Here is a 22380-nt window from a genome sequence, read left to right as displayed (position 1 = left end):
TTTGGAACAGCCTGATAAGTTTTTTTTACTGATCGCTGTGCTTAAAGGGATCGTAAGCTAATAAACGGTTGAGCTATATCTTTATGGGATAATCAGAGCTAGACATATGTCCCGACGGTTGAAAGAAAAAAAAGGATGAAAGTAAAGGGGAAACAACACTCTCTAGTTTTAGAGCACTGAGTTTGAAAGGTGGTCAGTCATATTTAAGCAACATTATATGATATGTTTCACTTTTCTTATATTCTGTCACAGATTTACTTAAGGAAAAAAACTGAGGCTCATTGCATATAGTTAGATTCCTGTTAGAAATGTTTGATTTAATGATCTTATAAAATTGTATACTGAACAGTCTTGTATTTCTTCTGATTTCAATAAATTTTCTAGTTAGTTAGATAGATATCATGATACTTCATAGGTTAAGAAAAAATTAATACAATATGATATTGATCAACTTTACCGCTTCACCAACGCTGAGATTTTTTCACAGATTTTTTGAAACCAATTAGGCATGCTTTAATTGATTATATTCGTTACTGGTTTTGTTCTAGATCATTTCTTTCAAAATGTATGGGTTTGGTCATCTAACATCTTTTCGCGAAAACATTAATTGTTTTTTTTTCTTTAAGCAACAAATTGCTTCCCTTGAATCAATCACAGAGCTATAAAAATAAATGTGTTTTATACTTCTTTGAATCAATGCAGGGAGATAATACACTCATTTTTATTCCTCGTTTGGTTTTAGTTTTAAAACTGTTTTTTCCCTTGTATCTAAATGTTTCCAGTACTAATTTTGTTTATTGTAAAATTGTGATGGAGAAAAATGGGTCACCCCTCTGCTCCATCAGGAATCGAACCCACGCACTACAAATATAACCAACTGCTGTGACATACATGAAGTAACAGCGAAAAAGAAACCATGTAACTGAGCTAGAAAACTTAAAAAAAATGATAGATGAGTGACGAATTAGCCACGGTGGTTCTACCGACGGAGCAACCGAAGTATTACCGCCGGCAGAGATCATACTGCTTTTGTCTCAGATGATCATACAGTTGTTCAGATGATAATATACCCACCATGCTATGGCTCACCCAGAATTGCACAACACAATTTTTAATATATAAAGCTATAAAGTGTGTTATTTATAGAATATTACTCAAACGCAGGACGGAGAATACGGAAATACCCGAATGTTTCACGCTTGTAACTCTAAATATCTGAAAATAGTTGTTATGACCCGCGAGATAGCTTAGTAGCTACCGCACTTGATAAAGCGAAGTTTCTTTAAATGATTATCAGAATAGTCGAAAGTTTTCTGGAAATATTATTGCGATAATTTACATATTATCTCGAGAAGTATTGCGTATGTGTCCATTAGCTGGATAGCTATCTCGGTACCTTAAGACATTGTATTGGTATTTCGAACTTTTCTGCAAAAACATTATGTCAATAGCCTAAAGTTTCATGGAAATGAAAAAAAAAAAAAAAAACATTAAGGAAAAAATACTTTCAGGAAATAAATAAAATATCTAGAAAATATTACTTACTGCTGATAAAAAATGGAAGTTAACTAGATTTATACCGTGATGGCTATCTAACTACCTCCAATATGCTCTACTTTTACAAACAATGATCCTATCTATCTATCTATCTATCTATCTATATACGGCTGGACTCCCCTCACGGATATAATAGCCGGGTTGCGCGTCGCAACCTGATAAAAAGTTGTTTTAAAGCAGTGAAAGGAATGCTTCAAAAATGAAGATAGTGAGAAAGAAGATAAAAGTATGAAAATGTTAAGTAAGACGAAATATATACAAGTTAAAAGGGGTTAAAAACATCCGCTTTGTGAGTTCAGGGGCGGTAAAGAGAGGACCGAGGGATCAAGACATCGTTTGAACCCCTCAAGGTCAGGCCCGAATTACAGTTTGAGAAGGGCCCGGTGGTTCCACATCACGACAGTATAAGGAAAGATATCCTTGCGGTTTTAAGGTTTAAAAAGGTTTAGTAGTAATGACTGTTACAGGAGCAATTTGCATTGTAAAAACTTAATATACAAATGTATAGTTATGATTAAAATTATGTTGTCAGATTTGAGAAAAACTGTTGTGGATTCATCAGAAACATACTTCGTGACGAGTAAGGAAATTTCAATTAAAAAAAAGTGACAGAAAAAAGCATTGAAATAAAGGATCTCAAACAGTTTTATATAAAATGCTCAAAATTTACCCAAAAATACATTTTTATACGTACAGCCAAATTTATCATAATGTATGGCCAGTAAATGATTAAGATGCTATTTTTGAGGTCCGCAGTCATATATATGTATAGGATATATAAATGTTTTATAAAGTGATAGTTCACCCCTTCTACAAACTAAATCATTATTGCTCAAATTTGTGCTTACATATGCTAAAAAGTGGGAGTGGATAAGGTTTTTACGACACATTTGTACAGATTTTGCATGAATGTATGCATAGAAATAAACGAAACTGGATGAGCATACCGGAAAAATAGTTCATGTTGACTACAATGGCAATTTAACGAGATTAGGTCATAATAGAACAACTTTTGATAAAACATGCAAAACCTTGTGTTTCAACATAGCATAAACAGTTTTCTGTAAGAGTCAGAAAGTGTAAAGAAACATTTTTGCCAGATTTTAGCAAATTCCACCATTTAAATCTTGTTTAGTGACGTAAAAGAAGAAAAAACCTGCGGGAAAAAATCGATCTTTCCTCTATCAAGAATCGAACCCACGCACTACATGAATTACTACTGAGTTGTTTCTAGTTGCAGAAACCAACATGAAAAGAAACCAACATCATCTATATGCTGTAAAATACAAAAGGATGAGTGTCGAGTTAGCACAGTGGTTCTACCGACGGTCCAACCGAAGTATTTCCGCCGGCAGAGAACATGCTGCTTTAGGCTCAGATGTAAGTTCAGTAAGTGTAAGTATCCACCATGCTACGGCTCACCCGGTATGTCACAAGACATTTTAAATATATAAACCTAGCTTATGTGATATTTATAGACATTTACTCAACCGATGAATCTATTTTTAAATCATTAGATACAATAAACTTATATAGTAAATAAAAAAGCTACATATTAGACAATTATCCGGCTTATGCACACTGACTTTTGTTTTTTCAACTTTCAAAGACCGTTGAAATTGCTGGTGACTTCTTGGCCCCAATCAGGGACCGCATTTTTTTTTTTTTTTTTTTTTTTTTGTAAAATCTTAGTTGCCTATGACCAACAAAATCTTTGTGATTGTGATGATAGTTTGAATTTCACAAAACGCTTGACAACAACAAATATGGCGCGCTCCATTGAAAAAGATAATTTACAAGAGATTCGTAAATTAATTAAACATGTTACGGGTTTTGAGGTATATTTTTACATTTGTAGAATATGTCATAAGCATACAAGAGGATACTAGTCAGTACTTGTCAAATACATGGTTGGAGTTGGAAAAGTGAGCTAAAAAAGTTGCTAGAAGTGGGCTCAATTGTCTACCCCGCTCCCGGTACACCAAATTCGTCTGATTCGTGCACGTTTCAGTTGGGCTAGCTGTGCGAACATCAATAAGGTGGGCTCCATTCATAAAAAAAGAGCTATTCTGATCACACAATCAGTACACAGAAAAAATGGAAAGATCAGAGGCGTTGTCCAGTTGATTTCTTGTATAATTATTCAATTTATTGAACCAACAAACCTTTCATTATTGTCACCTACCTTTCGTTGTAGGCTCTTTGTATACATGTGTAACGGGCACCGCCTTCCTAAGCCGGGGTTTAGGGGACAAGTACATATTAACAATGTATAAATCCTACATGTTAGCAAGTGAGGGAACTCGACGCTTGTGCAGCGAGAGAAAGAACCCTCTTGAACAGTCATCGTTTACACATTTTATGCACATTTTACAGCGTAAAAAGATCTAACAATTGTTTCATTGGTCGCAGCAATAGTATCTAAGCAACTCATTCTAAAACAAAACTTCGTAACTTTCCGTAAGTGCAATTGACCAACCATGAACAAGATGACATATAAGTGATAATAATTGGTTATTAGCGGTGTGCGTTCCAATCAAATGCCTCGTATCAGCCAGCAGACGACATTTACTGGATGTCAAATAATAGAACATTAGCCAGTGTAATACAAAATATGTATGTCATCCGTACAGGTCATTTACACAGTTGAAGTCTAAAAGATAACTTTAGGTTTGTACTGGGCCTGTTACACATGTACCGCTAATTAGCAAGTGGTACAAACATAATAATAGGCTGCTCTTCTAATCTATGCATTGTTTATCAATTAACTTTTACTTATAAATTGATCAATAAACACCTTTGATAATGAAGGACATTATGGTACTAAATACAAACCACGAGATGACCATGTGTCAGTCGGCACATGACGCTTCGCCTACTGCCATACTTTCGCTTGTGGTGGTGAACAATATTGAAATTCACCGGGATTTGATTGACAATGGGCAGAACTTTGGAACTCGAAAATTCCGCGAGACAAACCGACGCACAGGGCATTTTTTGTGCGGGTCAAATACGAGTTTTTCTCGATTTTCGCGGGTCAAAACCCAGAATCTTGGGTCTACCTAATGCCCTGCACAGTTATTTGTATTAATGATAATTCAAGTTTGGGGACACCTGCACTTTCAATAATACTCAGAGGATGATTTGAGCATTGGGGAGGCGGAGGGAGTGAGTTTGGGAGGGGTATCCCCCACGCATCAACGGGGTCCAGGAAAAATTGCATATAGCTAGAGTAAATAGTGCAGTATGGTGACTTCTTAGACTGCTTAGTAGCTGTTAAACATACTCGTTTTTTCTCTCGAGTTTTCACCCCTTTTTTACAGTTTACTGTGTTTAAACACTGAAATGGCAGTATGATGTCAGATACGGACAATGCCTTGTCAGGGTAGAACCAGTAATGTCTAAGTTGGGGATCGAGTACAAGACCCTGACTTAAAGGCGTAAACCAATCCTGATGGCATTTTAGTCATTAAATGGCATTTTAAAGGTATTTTCCATTTTTATGTAGAAGCTACCTTTTTTGGCAAAATTTGAGACACAACATTAATTGCAAGTTTTAATAATTTGTTCCGCAGTAAGCAAATAAATACGATTAACTTTCATTACTTAATGTATCGCCTATAATCCGAGTCTGCTGGGCGTGAAAATACAGCGACATTGGTTGTTGCGGATTATCAAATTTGTACAATACGTACCTGTCACCAAGGTGATCTAGCAAGGTGTCGATTCTGTGTACATATTAGTTGCCGATGCATTTCATGATAAATTGACAATTGGCAAGGGAAACCTGCTGTATTTATTCTCTTTTCTATTATTTTCTAGCCTTTTCAAACATTTATGAGTTCGGCATTGCGTCGCTCCTTGAAATATTGGAGCGGTACCCACGGCCCCTGCCGCCCAAGCTCCTGTGTCCTTGATACTCTCTTATAAACCATAGACTGCATCAAAATTAAAACATGTGAAAACTTGTTAAATATTCTAAGCAGAAGGAAGTACGGTAGATATACCAGTACTACAGTACCAAGATGAGAAAACCGTATTTGCATAATTCTGTTTAAACTTTATCATATTAAAACATACTGTATTGACTATTTTACATAAATTATCAGGGCCTCCTCTGGGTTTTTAAACGCCCGAAGGGAGGTATTATGTTATGACGCTGGTGTCCGTCCGTTAGCAATTTCGTGTCCGCTCTGTAACTCTTGAACCCCTTGAAGGATTTTAAGGAAACTTTACACAAATGTTCTCCACACCGAGACGATGTGCAGAGCGCATGTTTTGGATGTCTTGCTTCAAGGTCAAGGTCACACTTAGGAGTCAAAGGTCATATCAGTTTGTTTCGTGTCCGCTCTGTAACTCTTGAACCCCTTGAAGGATTTCAAAGCAACTTGACACAAATATTCACCACACCAAGACGACATGCAGAGCGCATGTTCCGGATGACTTGCTTTAAGGTCAAGGTCACACTTAGGGGTCAAAAGTCATATCAGTTTGTTTCGTGTCCGCTCTGTAACTCTTGAACTGCTGGAAGGATTTCAAAGAAACTTGGCAGAAATGTCCTCCACATTGTAATGATGTGCAGAGCGCATGTTCCGGATGACTCCCTTCAAGGTCAAGGTCACACTTAAGGGTCAAAGGTCATATATGACTTTGCTTTGTGTATATTGCTCTGCATTGCAGTGCTCTTGTTTTTATTTGGCAGATCTCTTTTTTAGCTCACGTGAGTTTTTCTGATCACTCGATGTCCGGCGTCTGTCTGTCTGTCGTCTGTCCGTCAACATTTAGCTTGTGTATGCGATAGAGGCTGTATTTTTCAACTGATCTTCATGAAATTTGGTCAGAATGATCTCCTTGATAAAATCTAGGCCGAGTTCGAAAATGGGTCATCTGGGGTCAAAAACTAGGTCACTAGGTCAAATCAAAGAAAAAGCTTGTGTATGTGATAGAGGCTGTATTTTTCAATTAATCTTCATGAATTTTGGTCAGAATGATTATCTTGATGAAATCTAGGCCGAGTTCGAAAATGGATCATCTGGGGTCAAAAACTAGGTCAAATCAAAGAAAAAGCTTGTGTATGCGATAGAGGCTGTATTTTTCAATTAATCTTCATGAATTTTGGTCAGAATGATTATCTTGATGAAATCTAGGCCGAGTTCGAAAACAGGTCATCTTGCATCAAAAACTAGGTCACTAGGTCAAATCAAAGAAAAAGCTTGTGTATGCGATAGAGGCTGTATTTTTCAATTAATCTTCATGAATTTTGGTCAGAATGAGTATCTTGATGAATTCTAGGCTGAGTTCGAAAATGGGTCATCTGGGGTCAAAAACTAGGTCACTAGGTCAAATCAAAGAAAAAGCTTGTGTATGCGATAGAGGCTGTATTTTTCAATTAATCTTCATGAATTTTGGTCAGAATGATTATCTTGATGAAATCTAGGCCGAGTTCGAAAATGGATCATCTGGGGTCAAAAACTAGGTCACTAGGTCAAATCAAAGAAAAAGCTTGTGTATGCGATAGAGGCTGTATTTTTCAATTATTCTTCATGAATTTTGGTCAGAATGATTATCTTGATGAAATCTAGGCCGAGTTCGAAAACGGTCATCTGGGGTCAAAAACTAGGTCACAAGGTCAAATCAAAGAAAAAGCTTGTGTGTGCGATAGAGGCTGTATTTTTCAGTTAATCTTCATGAATTTTGGTCAGAATGATTATTTTGATGAAATCTAGGCCGAGTTCGAAAATGGGTCATCTAGGGTCAAAAACTAGGTCACTAGGTCAAATCAAAGAAAAAGCCTGTGTATGTGATAGAGGCTGTATTTTTCAATTAATCTTCATGAATTTTGGTCAGAATGATTATCTTGATGAAATCTAGGCCGAGTGCGAAAACAGGTAATCTGGGGTCAAAAACTAGGTCACTGGGTCAAATCAAAGAAAAAGCTTGTGTGTGCGATAGAGGCTGTATTTTTCAATTGATCTTCCTGAAATTAAGTGAAAATAAAAACCTTAATGAAATCTAGGCTGAATTTGAAAATGGGTCATCTGGGGTTAAAAAGATCTTCCTGAAATTAAGTCAGAATGATTGCCTTGATGAAATGTTGGTCAAATTTGTATATGGGTCATCTTGGATCAAAAAGTAGGTCACTGGGTCAAATCAAAGAAAATACTTATTTATACTCAAGGTTTTTGCTCCAATTTTAATGATAATTGTCCAGAATATTTTTTTCCATGAAATCACTAGGTCAAATTATGGTGTGTTATGGTGTGTTTCCCAGGTGAGCGACCTAGGGCCATCTTGGCCCTCTTGTTTGTACTTACAATAATTTTTTTTTTAATTACTTCCCTTTTATGTTACTATAAATAGCTTATTTTGAAACTTTTTTATTATTGGCCGTAGGGAAAAACCGAGACCTCTTTTCTGTGGTACAACATGGATGATACCTCCAATTTTAAGGTGTATTTTTACATACCTGTACCTGATAAGGATTTTTTTTGTAGACTTTGAATATTTTTTTGTTGACTTAGATTTGTTTTTTGAAGCTTTCCTTTTGTTGTTCCAGTCCTTTGGGGCTACAACAGTCAAGTTCTTAAAATTTTTCTCCCATCCTATGACGTAAGCCTTCAGGTGTATATTGCCCCGCTTGGCGGCGCTCTTGTTCATACTTGTCGCCAACCTTTTCGCCAATTTGAAAAAGGTGGAGCCACTTTAGAGCCATTTTTGAGCCAAAGTTCTGAGCCACTTTTATTTCTCTTCTTTGGCTGTCATAGTGTGCATAGAGAAATAAAATATTGTAAATAATATCATTAGGAATAATAACAACTTTTGAAGGTGTATTAGTTTATTGTAGAAGTAAATTCAATTTGTAGCTGGATACAAATGACACAAATCATTATCTATTAAATTTAATAATCATATCTATCCATGTCAGAATTACCAATATTTCAGGACACATTTATTTTCGGAAGGAAAATTCGGATTTTTTCTGTTCTAAAAGGTCGAGTTTAACACTCCTCTAATGTTTTTTAAGAAGCCACGGTAGCAAGTGAGATCTTCCAGTTTCTGAACATTTCAAAGAAATTAACCAGGTCCAGGATACAAATTGAGGCCTATGTGTTTTTGTTTTCGGATCCATTGTTAAAATCTTTTATGAAAACTGAGGAATTACAAAATTATCTTGCAAAAAGTAACAAATTAAATGTATCTTTTGTACTTATTTAAAATTCGTCAGTCATACCAAAGAGCTATAAAAATAAATCGATTGGCAACTTAAAAGGCATATAGAGCAAATCTCGCTAACATCCCGTGATAACGGAATGAGATCTCATTTACTGGAAGTGACGCTTTCTCCACGGCCATTTTGTATGCGAAAGCAATTATTCATCGGTATAATAATTATCACCATATGACCACGCTTCTTTTGATGGCAAGAAACGTGTACTTTGTGTCTTAACACTATTTCACATTAAACTAATGTTGTTTTAGAAGCTAACATGTATTTTAAATGTAGTTTTAAAGGTACAAATTGTAACTCCATGCTCGCTGATGTTTGCTTTTACTAAGATAATGCCGATTCACGTTCTGACACAAGATCACGCGAGATTACAGCCAGTTGCCATTCTGTGTATTTTATACTTCTTTGGTCATACAACTGCATGCCACAAACATGTCAATCTTTTTTTTTTGTAAAAAATCGCAACACATAAAGTACACCGTAATCGGCGTTAATTTTGGTGAATTCTCGGCAGAGGTCAAACATACAAGCTGGCAGATGTTTTGATTACTGATTAATCATCAATTCACACAATATTACGCAAGTATCTTCTCAAAGTGTCAACCAACTTCAATTGATTAGTCGTATTGTCAAATACACTGCCTAGACTGGTTATAGATTTTATTCACTACCAGCATCTAGGTAAACACGTGTATCGGGTACCAATTCTTAGGCCGCTTATATCACTAAAGAAAAAACAAATGCCGAGGAAAAAGCTATGCGCCACTCATTTTCGCCAGTTTGCAAAAATTAGCGCCAAATTCTTAAAATTATCGCAAATGGCGACATTGGCGATCGACAGCGGAGGCCCTGAATTATGATCATAGAAACAAATCACTTACTATAAATGCTTCAAATTTAAAGGCTTGTCGTGCGAAATATTTTTTAAATTCTTACAGAATCTTATTAGGACTTGAGCCTATTTAAAAAACTTTTGTCTCTTTTTGGGTGAATGTTTGGAAATGAAGACTTAATGTAAATATTTTATGTTCTTTTGATAGCCTTTTGTAATCCAAGTGAAATTCCAATGTACCAGGGGTATCCCAGAAGTTCTCGGAATTGTTAGATACCATTCATAATACTGGTTATTTAAAACAAAGAAATCATCAGGACAATATTTAATATTTTGAAACATAAATGTATAAGAATCAAAAGATTACAATAAATATGAATTCATAAATGAATGTACAGAAACTACCTATCACGCAACACCTGGAGCACATATGACACCGATGACATTAACAAAACATCGTTCCTTTTGGTGTTTGGTCAGTAACTGCGACACCCAGTGGGCACTCACTTTTGACATTCCTAGTTCTTCAGTGATATTGCGGTAAACAGTCGATTTCATGATATCTAGGTCATCTTCAATACTTAGCACTGTTGCCCGACTGTCTTTGTCAATATGGTTTTTCACCTCATCAATTTTCTAATTAAATTGCATTGGCCACCCGGTTCTGGGGTTATTTTCAACAGATAATCTTCCATTACAGAATTGCTCATGCCACTTGTAAACGAAAGTTTTCCTGAATGGCGGAAGTGTTGTTGATTTTTTCATAAGCTTTAGAGTTTCTGCTGGCGACATCTGAAGGCCTACGCACATTTTCACGACACTCCATAACTTGACGTCACATGCCGATGTTGTTTTTAAACAGCGATGTTACTAAAGTTACAGAGAGATTTGAACGGAAACAGCTATGATGTTGAAATTTTCAGGAATTACGTCAGTGCATGCTGGAAACGACACATCATTTCGCGGTTTGGGGTTTCCTTGTATTTGGCACAAGATGTCTGCCAAACGCTCTCAGTATTTTTGCCCAAATGTATTATTCATGGACCATGTGAAGGTTATGTGTACACTGGGATTTAAGGGGAATATATACCCATTAAATAGAGTCTGATTCCTATTGTGTGTCTAATTGCTTTTATGAAATTTTGTTACTACTTCCCTTTAATATAAAAACATTTAAAAAGTGGACAATATCTTTTGATTTCCATACAATTTCTAGTTTTACATTTACATTTGATAAATATTGGGATACTTTAACAAACTGAAACAAAAGGCAAGTTTTTAAACAGCCTGTAGCTTTGGAATTCATCCATTTTCAATCTATCTTGGTTGCGCAACCAACCAAGATAGATAAAGGGAGGTAATAATAATTAATAAACTTTTCTAATCAATTTTGGCAAAATATGTACTTGTCAGTGCAAATCTTTGACAACTTTAATACAGTAGTGCTGATTTTCATATTATTCCTAATGCAAAATATGTTTATTTAATTTATACCTATGCTAAAATAATGCTATCTTGGTTGGGCAACCAGGATAGGAAAATCAAATTTTACAAATATTTCCAGTGAAAATTTGATGTGTATTAAGAACTCGGTGAGCATAAATGAGTGTAAATGATCAGTTGATTAAGTTTTGAACAAATCCATTGGTTGACCAACATTTGATTATCCACCTTTAAGGCTTTATTCAGGTGAGAGACTTAGGCCCATTTTGGCTTCTTGTTTACATATTTCAGTCAGTATGGTCGTCCGTATAATCGTAGGTAATGGGCTAAGTACAAGTTCTTGTGATATGCAACATTTTTGTTAAAAAAAACACCTTTTTTTGCAAATTTCCAATTTGCATAAAGTCGTGATTTATTTTTATACACCCATTAAAAAAAACAGACTTATTATGTGATGGTGTGTGTACAAGTTCTTGTGATATGCAACATTTTTGTAAAAAAAAACAACACCTTTTTGTGCAAATTTCCAATTTGCATTAAGTCGTGATTTATTTTTATACACCCATAAAAAAAACAGACTTATTATGTGATGGTGTGTGCATAGATCTGTCCATGTCTGGAGCATACCTTTATAACCATTAAAGTTATTGACAATAAACTTGGCATATAGGTCGACGGTGATGAAACGATGTGCAGAGCACTTGAACCAGCTCTGTAGGTCAAAGTTTAAAAATTCTTTAAATTTTGCTCTTTCTTTAAATTTTTCATCCAACCTCCGCTGATATAACCCTTCGGGTGTATATTGCTCCGCTTGGCGGAACTCTTGTTTACTAATTTTTCATGTTTTCAAGATTGGTCTGAGTAGTACCAAACTCATTCCAAAAAAAGGTAAAAATTAAAATGCAGTTGTAACAATTTGTTGTTGTTTTTTGAAAATAAAGCAAAGTTAACATAGAAGTTTGTATTACAGGAGTATGAGGAAAATTTTGCTATCTGCCAGCAGTTTGTCATCTCTAACTTGAAATATCACAGATTCCTCAGTGTTGACAGTCACAAAGTTACAAGACAGCTAGACGGGTATGTAGTTTACCTTCTTATCTTAAAGTCCAATGCTGGGGATATTTAATGTTCAAAATATTCTAATATTGTAAGTTTTATAAGAAAAACAAGGTAGACAATGTTTTCCACAAGAGTTTAGGGACGTGACCTACAGGAATAACATTTAAGAGGTGGGAGTTTTAGCTGTATTAAGGTATTTCATTTGTGTAATACATTCATTTTTAGCTTGGGGCCACCTGAGCAGGAAATGCTAAATATGAGCTATTGTGATCACATTTTATCCATTGCCATTCTTTTTGCATTGTTTACATTTTAATTGTTAACTCTCCAGAGGTCACAATTTTTTTACCCAATCTTAAACTTTGTTTAGAATGTTGGTCTCAGTCAAATCTTGGATGCGTTTGTCATCTGGGGGTCAGGTATTTTATATAGAATTTTATATAAAATAGTCTCTATTTTGACAGGCATCACTGTTCATAGTCAGGATTTTCATAGTTTAAAAGGTAGGACTGGAGCTGGTCTTTAACACTATAGAGGCCACATTTTCTACTTGATCTTCATTAAAGCTTTGTTAGAATATTTGTCTCTATGAAATCTAGGTCAAATTCAAAACTGGGTACCAAAGGCCAATAACTAAAGTCTGTCAAATCATAGAAAAAACCTTGTTAACATTCTGGAGGCCACATTTTCTACTTGATCTTCATAAAATGAGCCGTGCCATGAGAAAACCAACATAGTGGGTTTGCGACCAGCATGGATCCAAACCAGCCTGCGCTTTCATGCAGTCTGGTCAGGATCCATGCTGTTCGCTTTCAAAGCCTATTGCAATTAGAGAAACTGTTAGCGAACAGCATGGATCCTGACCATACTGCGCGGATGCGAAGGCTGGTCTGGATCCATGCTGGTCGCAAAGCCACTATGTTGGTTTTCTCATGGCACGGCTCAATTAGAAGAACCTTGTGTACACATTTTCTATCTTTGTCTTAATGAAGTCAGTTGCAGTTGCAGTATAAGGTCATATTGGCATAAAATCAAGGTCACTAGTAGGTTAAATAGAAGGAAAAGATTAATGTTAGAAATGACATCGTGGGATGGATATTTATGAACCTTCCTTTGTCTGTCAAGTTTCAAAGTAAATACAATTTTTACCTTCCTTGATACAGTGTGTCATGACATATGTTAAAGGTGAAACTGTCAAGATCGGTTGAGCAACTAAGTGGCATCATTTTAACCTAATAGGTTAGCCAGCTACATGCAAAGATTAACATTAGAAATGACATCGTGGGATGGATATTTATGAACCTTCCTTTGTTTGTCAAGTTTTAAAGTAAATACAATTTTTACCTTCCTTGATACAGTGTGTCATGACATATGTTAAAGGTGAAACTGTCAAGGTCGGTTGAGCAACTAAGTGGCATCATTTTAACCTAATAGGTTAGCCAGCTACATGCATTTCTTAGATAAAAACTGTGTTATTTAGAACATAAAGTCTTATCTATTGAACCAAGGGACCTGTAACATTTGTTTATCTTTTTAACATGTAAAGTATTTACCTTTTAGTGTATGTGAGAAATTGAAGATTCATTCAGAATCAAAAAAGGCATCAAAGCTTCAAGCACTGTCAGAAGAATTTCTAGAAACAGCAGTGTATGAGGGCAAGGATGTTGGAAAAGTAAGTTGTTTCTCTAGCTCTTACCCTGCTAGATTTCTATAATAATGAACTTGTCCATCTTTCAATTTGGACAGTAACATTACCTGTTTAAAGGGGTGCTTACCAAAAAGATACTGACTGAATGGCGAACATTGCAGATCATGATCAGACTGCACGAATGTGCAGGCTGATCATGATCTACACTGGTCGCAGAATCAGAATCAAATGGTGTCCAGCATGATAAGGGCTAGATAGAATTCTGATTAAGCTGGTGTTAGCAGGCATGAGATTACTGCACATTTTATTATTTCTGTTGAACAGTCTTGACCAAACTGAGTGTTCTTTTGATTGGTTGTGTTCTTATGCTTCTAAAGTATCTGTTATAGATTTTACTTTATTATGACAGTTGTTTTCTAGGAACATGCGTGTAGATAATCGTCTTGTATTTCTGCCTATTGAGGAAAGTATCTACATCTTATTAAGGTAAAAAATTATGGGACTTCCTAGTTTTTGCGGTAAAGGAAAGCCCCAGCTCCCCTTCCTGCAGTACTTCAGGCTTGGGGTGGCAAGTGATTTGAAGTCAGCAACCTTAACTTCTCAGCTAGAGAGGCCCTCAAAGCAGTGAGTAGAAAGATTTGAAGTCTGCAACTGCTTGGCCTCAGAGACCCCCACATCAGTGATGGGCAAGTGAACTTAACCACTCTTCCAAATTGGCTGCTGTCATTGGGGTCAGGTTGATTTAATCTTTGCTTTTGAGCTTGACTATTCAAAGAATAGGGGAGCTATCCTACTCGCCCCTGCGTCAGCGTTAGTGTTAGCGTGAGCGTGAATGTCACACAAATGTTAAAGTTTGCGTACCACCACAAATATTTTCAAAGTCCATTGAGATATTGCTTTGGTATTTTGCATACTTGTTCACCATCATGACCCCAGTCTGTAAAAAGGAGGAGGCAACTCTATCAAGCATTTTGACTGAATTATGACCCCTTTTTGACTTAGAATAAATGTTAAAGTTTGCGTATCACCCCAAATACATGTATTTTAAAAGTCCATTGAGATATTGCTTTCATATTTTGCATACTTGTTTACTATCATGACCCCAGTCTGTAAAAAGGAGGAGGCAACTCGATCAAGCATTTTGACGGAATTATGGCCCCTTTTCAACTTAGAATAAATGTTAAAGTTTTCGTACCACCCCAAATATTTTCAAAGTCCATTGAGATATTGGTTTCATATTTTGCATACTTGTTTACCATCATGACCCCAGCCTGTAAAAAGGAGGAGGCAATGCTATCAAGCATTTGACTGAATTATGGCCCCTTTTCGACTTAGAATAAATGTTAAAGTTTGCGTATTACCCCAAATATTTTCAAAGTCCATTGTGATATTGCTTTGATATTTTGCATACTTGTTTACCATCATGACCCTAGTCTGTAAAAAGGAGGAGGCAACTCTATCAAGCATTTTGACTGAATTATGGCCCCTTTTCGACTTAGAATAAATGTTAAAGTTTGCATACCACCCCAAATATTTTCAAAGTCCATTGAGATATTGCTTTCATATTTTGCATACTTGTTTACCATCATGACCCCAGCCTGTAAAAAGGAGGAGGCAATGCTATCAAGTATTTTGACTGAATTATGGCCCCTTTTTGACTTAGAATAAATGTTAAAGTTTTCGTACCACCCCAAATATTTTCAAAGTCCATTGAGATATTGGTTTCATATTTTGCATACTTGTTTACCATCATGACCCCAGTCTGTAAAAAGGAGGAGACAACTCTATCAAGCATTTTGACTGAATTATGGTCCCTTTCCGACTTAGAATATGCTTATTGTAATGTTAAAGTTTTACTCATAGCTTATATTATACTATCAAGCACTAAGAATAGTCAAGCGCGCTATCCACTGACAGCTCTTATTTGTTTTGTACACAGTCAATTTCATTGCTCCCTTTGGTTGTTCATTAACATTGTCACACTGAATGACAGTTTAAGATATACAGTGTCTTATATACAGTGTTTGCTTTTTAACCAGGTTTTCAACGAAAACTTGAGTTATTAGATTGGGGAATGTCGTTGGTTGGGCGGGCGGGCGGGCAGATGGGCGGGCAGCGGCGTCAAACTGGTGTTTCCGGTCAATAACTTTTGTTTCGGTAAAGATATTTGAATAAAACTTGGTATGTATGTAGCTTATATCAAGACAAAGGCTAGGATTGAATTTGGGGTTTCTGGGGTCAAGGTCAAGGTCACTGTTACTTAAAATAGAAAAAGGGTTTCCGGTCAATAACTTAACTTAGGAATGAGCTATCATGATGAAACTTGGTGTATAGAAAACTTATATAGAGTTGTAGCTTGGGATTGATTTTGGGGTTTCTGGGATCAAGGTCAAGGTCATTGTTACTAAAAATAGGGTTAGGGTGAGGGTTAGGTTTGGGTTAGGGTTGTGCTTTAAAGTAGTGCACTGTGATTCAGTATACTTTTTTATTCTTATGAAAAGTGTTGAAAACCTGGTTTCGTGGCATTGCCGCATTTCTTGTTATTGCATTGCAGACGGACACACACTACTCTGTTTTGTTATTCCTCTTGCTGATATCAAACGATCCTATACACAGTGACTATGTGGAAACAGAAAAGGTCACTGCCCAAGGTAGCTACTAGAAATTTCAGTTGTATTTCAGCTGGTTAAATGTGTTTAAGGCTTAACATGCTAAATTTTTATAATAAACTTGTCCATCTTCCAATTGGGACAGTACCATTAACTGTTAAAAGAGGTGCTTACCAAAATGATACTGACTGAATAGCTAATAGTGCAGATCATGATCAGACTGCATGGATCTACTCTAGTCGCAAAAGCAGAACCAGTCGTGTCCAGCATGGTAAGGGTTAAGGCTTAAATCACATATTTTTCCTTTGGGCGGGGAATAAAGTTTCTCTGTTGATTTGTTTGTTTGTTTTGGGTTAAGCCCAATTTTTCCAACAATATTTCAGTTATGTAATGTCAGGTAGTTAACTAGTGTTCCTTGATTCTGTACTAGTACTAATCTGTTCTCCACAAATACTGGCAACTTCTTCACATGAATAAGATGTGGTGGACAAATGACACAATGTCTTTTATCAAATCATCAAATTTCTCTTGTCATTAGTTATGGTTTTTACTAATTTTGGTGGTAACCGCCGCCCATAATTAGTCTGTTTATGTGATAAAGTTTAAAAAACATTCTGTTTATTCTGTTTTGTAGACATGAAAGACGACATTGACTGGGGAGCTTATTTATTAGAAGGCATTCAAAGATACGATCCCAGTGATGGAGAGTTATCAGTAAGTCAGCAATGACCTGTAGTCTCTTTATATACCGCATATTTAAGACAAAATTCATTACCTAATTACTGTTGTCAAGAAAAATGACATTAAACACTTGTTATATTTACAAACATGTCAGCCTTTACCATAGACAGGATGTTCCATTTGTATTCTGATGATTATTTCCTTCACTTGTTTCCTGACATATTACTCTCATTTCAAGCACTAGTGGGAAGAAAATAACAGAATACTAACCCCTTTATCTTCATTATTAAAAATTATTTTGCCTAAAAATAATTACTTTTATTTTTCCCGAAATTTATAGCTATCTCGTTGCTAGGTGTGTTAGCTATAAACTATCGTCGTTGTCAAGTAATCCAGTTTTCTAGTTCCTTGTCTAAACATAACAGATAAATGATAAACGCCTATTCGTCAGGGAACCACTCGAACGTTATATTAAATCGAGAGCACGTGCAATCTTCTCAGTTGAACTAAAGGTGTATTGGCTAGCGCTTCAGATCGATGTTAAATTGAATAGCCATGCCACGTGGTCGATGCAGAGCACGCCTGAAAGGTAGAGGCGAGCCAGCCTGTCGAGATGATTATGAAGGGAAGGAAATGAAAGGCGAACTAGTCGGCGGATTTGCCAGAAATTCCAGGCATCAGACAAAATGCCGGTAGGTTTGTTATTGATTTCGAACAAATTTTGAAGGAGTCGCAATTAATTCTGCAGTTTGGTAATGACAGTACTTACGTCAGTAAATCGTTATACACAATGTCTTCCCGTTAACATATATGCACCGTTATGAATTGTGTATTGTATTAATGTAAACTTAATACGGGGGGTTGGCGACCCTATTTCTATAATTTTACAGATTCAAACCCAAAGCAATAATGTTGCTAGTTCAGTCAACTGCGTAATAGTTTCTTGTTTCCCGACAGGCAGTGGTACTTTCAATACACGAGATTCATATAGGGCATTTCCGTTTTATTACTCGTAAGGTGCTCGCAAAGTAAATAGTAAAAATCGGTGACGCACATTTCATAAGACAGTGACACTGCTGTGCTCATTTACTTCCGAAATTTTAAAATAGCAAAATTTTTGGAGTGTTTTAGGGTTAACGTCCCCTTTAGGGGACGTCGAATAGTTTAGTTTTGCAAGGGTATAGTTATGGATTAAGATCGATGGGTGATGGAAACCAAAAAGATTGTAAGGAAAAATATTTATACAAGGACGCAACGGGTAAAATATTAAGTAGGTTTTCTAAAGCATATTAATTACGACCCTCACTTTGCGATAAGTTTTACATGACCAGGAGAATCTGTCGGCATGCAAACGCAGGCATCAGCACCTGTTAACGTTGGATCAGGTTAGGTCATTTAACTCTTTCGATATCTAAACAAATATCACTAACAAATTCACTGGTTCAATATTAGACTTAGATGTACTTACATTTTCTTCCGTTTGGTTTCGGTAATGATCTTCAAATACACTGCACGGAACCCGTGCATACATAGAATCGAAATTTAAAGACCCACAATATTTAATCCAAAAAAAATAAAGAAGTTGAACTTGCTAGGTTGTATAATACAGGTAAATAAAACATGTCAGGTGGGTAATTTAGGCCCTTCCTTTGATAAATGTTTTTTCGCAACATTATCTGAAGATTATTATTAAATCTCTTTTCAGCATAGTTTGTCAAGTATAGAGTAATAATTTTCTTATGCTGGGAAACAAATATGATTGAAATTTAACTAAACCACGGAGTACATATTTTTCGCTACATTAATTCATGAAATGCACAATGTCTTCGCTTAATTTTGTCCTGTCATTTTGGAACAAATTCTTTGTGTGCCTCATGTATTTTTCATGCAAATCATGTAGAGTTGTCATCACAGATTACAAAGAGTACCGTTACTTTATAGTGCATCTTTGAAATAGAGTTGAGGCTGTTGTTGATAAATTTTATGTAACTCGTCCATGTTATTGTAGGCTAAATGCTCGCAAACGTTTTACAAAAAAAAAAAATCAAATGGTCTATTATGAAAATAAGATTCAGACGTTTTTAAACAGTATTAGTTGGGCAGTTTGTTCTTTGTTTGGTGTTCAGGATTGTTAATTGTTGCACTACTACGTTTTTAATTTTGGTGAGGAAATTCTTTTTTCGTTGAAGCTCAACTTTCCGTACATTAAATTTGAAACGATTGTTACTTTTCCCGAAACACATTGTTACTTGAATTTTTCGAAAAAGAACGGGGTCAGAATCGTGATGTCTGTCAATTTAGAGGCTGAAAAACAATAGGTATTTGTTATTTTCCATACAGAACCGGATTCTATTATATTATTATAGATTCTATGGTTACCAGAGTCAAATAAGATATCACGGAAACTTTGTTAATTCAAGTTGCAGCCTCAAATTTTTTTATTTTTTTACACCATTCTAAACTTTTAAAACTAAAGAGAAATCAATTGAATTTATACATTTTATATGTGGCAGCTTTCCTATGATATTTTATTGGTTGTCATTAATTCTTAATAGTATTTAGTTAGAGCTTTTTCGTATTTATTCTAAGGGCACGGGTTTGTCAGTTAACATGACATTTTAAAATGGCGTGACATTGCAAATAACAATAGTTTAGAACTGTTTTGCACTTGGTTTCCCATTATTAGTGTCACGTTTTTGTTTGGGGTTAGAAGCTAATAATTTAAGATTAGGACATCAATAGTTGAAAATATGTAGCGTTAAGATATACTGCCAATTTTTAGCCGAATCCAATATCACAGTCATTTTAATGGTTTTAAATTTTGGAAGTCATCATACTGTATTACAACACACTTGACTGATGATTTATCTTGGAGTATGTATGTGTAGATTAGTAAGCAAACTTCAGAGCTGTTATCATGGGATTTGGTTGAAATCTATAACAAACTGCCAGTCGTTGTTACGTTAGTATAAATTGAAAACTTTTGGGTTGTCTTAATTTTTCCCCGGTTCCAGTAAGTGAATTCTCTTCGAATAGCTCATGTAGCACTATATCATGTTAACGAAATTCTGTAGTTTTTGACCTTAGCCCGGAACCGGGATTTCATAAATCAGTGTTGGTTTGTTATATAAATTATTAAGTCGGAATTTTAATTTTTAAAGTAACAAATTTCTTTGACAAACCAAGCGAAATTATTTATAAAGACAAGTTATGTTAAACGTCATTATGTATTAGATTTAAAAAATAAGGTTGAAATTGTGTTTCGTGTAAGTTTAGTTCTGGGACATATTTCATGCTGTATAGCGCAATCTATTTATAGAACGATTACGTATTTATAAGTAGAAAGCGATATGCGAAACATTATTGGAAAAGTCGATTATTCAGGGTTTTCGCAGTAAAGTAGGGTTTTTCCCTTTTAATATACGATTCGACAGAAGTCAATACTTAACACGTTATTGATAAATATATCGACCTATTTCCCGCAGTAGATCTATTCATTTAAAAATTAAGTATAATTGCACGACAATTTGGGAGGGTGTGACCCACCCGCTAGCTTCGGTATTTTACCGCAGTATTATTAAAAATTAATAGTGCAGACATGCCTTGATGTATAATCCCACACGGTAACTTAAACGATAAAATGTTGATAATTATGATTTTCTTCTTTTAAAACGTTTCAATACAAAAAACATTTTCAGTATGCCTTAACTTTTTTCATTGACAATCTTCTTGAGTTCAACGATGCATGAGAACCATAACAAGCAAACGACAATACAATGTATAAACATACAGTCGTTTTAATTTAGTATCAAGTTGATCTATACTATGTTTAAATTGGTACCGTAGTGTATTGGATTGTGTTTTTCATACCCAACCCGTTGAGGCCTGGTAAATCATTAAAAAAGCTAACCAAAATGCAGTAACAACATAATGCTTGTGGATAAAAGGATAATGCTTGCGGAAAAAAGGGGATAATGGTCTTTCTGGATATTGATGTATAGCCTTGAGGGGGTACATCAACATGGTTGGAATCAAATTTTAACTGAATTACTTAGGACATAAATCAAAGATAAAACGTGTATCCAACAAATATATTTTAGGTAAGCATTTAAGTTAGTTATTTCTTTCAAAGATAGATATAGATTATCATCATGATGATGAACAAATGATCCGAATCACGCAAGACGATAATCCTTCTGCTCCTTGTTTCATACTTTGGGCAAAACGTGACCACGTGATGTTGGCGGGATTTGCTCTATTGTCTTTCAATAGCTATCCGATTATGTTTTAGTTATATGGATAAACCAGTTTGGTTTTAAAGAACAAATATAATTGTTGTAAAGCTGAGAGTATTTTTTAGAATTTAAGAAATCGTTTGCACAGAATTTTTGGGGATAAAATTTTGCAAATTTTTGTGGCCTGGAAAAATTCTGTCGACCGTGGGGGGGGGATCGGGCGTGCTTGGACGTTTTGATGGTATGGATGTTACGGTTTATATTAAAGGTATTGCTCTAGTGCCTTGGCAATATCTGACTAGCCTTGCTTAAATGTATCATAGCCTTGCTGATGTCATAGCCTTGCTCATCATATAGTATTTGCCTCGCTTAGAATACAGTACTTGCCTTGCTCCATTGGTCCGTAAATGTTCCTCCCTTACTTTGCAGGAACGTCGAGTTATGGGGAATATTTAATTTACTGTGGTGTACTGTAGCCTTGCTCATTATAGTATTTGCCTTGCTTAGAAGTACAGTACGTTGCCTTGCTCCGCTAAATTTGTGGTGTACTGTGCCTTGCTCGTTGCTTAGAATTAAAGTACGTTGCCTTGCTCCGTTGGTCCGCTAAATATTGTTGTGTACCGTAGCCTTGCTTGTTGCTTAGAACCACAGTACGTTGCCTTGCTCCGTTGGTCCGCTAAATATTCCTCATTGCTTTGCAGGTAAGTCGAGTTTTGGGGGATGTTTAATTTTTTTTGGGTGTACTGTGGTATCCCTTGCGTCCGTGTGGCGCTGCTTGTTGCTCTACAGGTAACGTGGAGCAATGACGTGGTGCTTTCGAGTACGTCTGGTTTCCCCCCGGTCGACTGGTTTTTCAAATAGCTTTCATTGGAGTGGCCATACTCTGCCAAAATATTTTATAATAACTTTTATATTGAAAGGAATATTTCATAGGTTGAATTAGCATGTTTACAGATCTTTTCGTACCCGGTAATTGAAATTGGAAATGTATTCATATCTGAAATGTTTAAATAAACATGTAAAAATGTGAATGTTACTTTTCTTCTGGTTATAATTTCGGGTATAAAATAATAAAAATTATTTTGCCT

At 35.7% G+C, this 22380-nt stretch overlaps 1 protein-coding gene across 3 annotated transcripts in view; it reads left to right on the top strand.

Annotated features, from left to right (window-relative positions):
- Positions 1-2793: 2793 nt before the first annotated feature.
- Positions 2794-22380, top strand: part of LOC123531541 (gamma-tubulin complex component 5-like) — a 65473-nt gene continuing 45886 nt past the window's right edge. Inside the window, exons 1-5 of one of the 3 annotated variants that reach the window (XM_053517089.1) lie at positions 2794-2937; positions 12031-12137; positions 13680-13791; positions 16322-16418; positions 17011-17090. In XM_053517089.1, the coding sequence (XP_053373064.1) occupies positions 2806-2937; positions 12031-12137; positions 13680-13791; positions 16322-16418; positions 17011-17090 (528 nt within the window). In that variant the 5' untranslated portion in view covers positions 2794-2805. Of the gene's footprint in view, positions 2953-3245; positions 3396-12030; positions 12138-13679; positions 13792-16321; positions 16419-17010; positions 17091-22380 lie in introns of those variants that run through there. The other 2 variants (XM_053517088.1, XM_053517087.1) reach the window with 2 other exon arrangements.

Source organism: Mercenaria mercenaria, chromosome 11 (assembly GCF_021730395.1).
Source record: "Mercenaria mercenaria strain notata chromosome 11, MADL_Memer_1, whole genome shotgun sequence".
Taxonomy (NCBI): domain Eukaryota; kingdom Metazoa; phylum Mollusca; class Bivalvia; order Venerida; family Veneridae; genus Mercenaria; species Mercenaria mercenaria.
The sequence above is the reverse complement of the archived record's forward strand: the minus strand, read 5'-3'. Positions and strand labels throughout refer to the sequence as shown.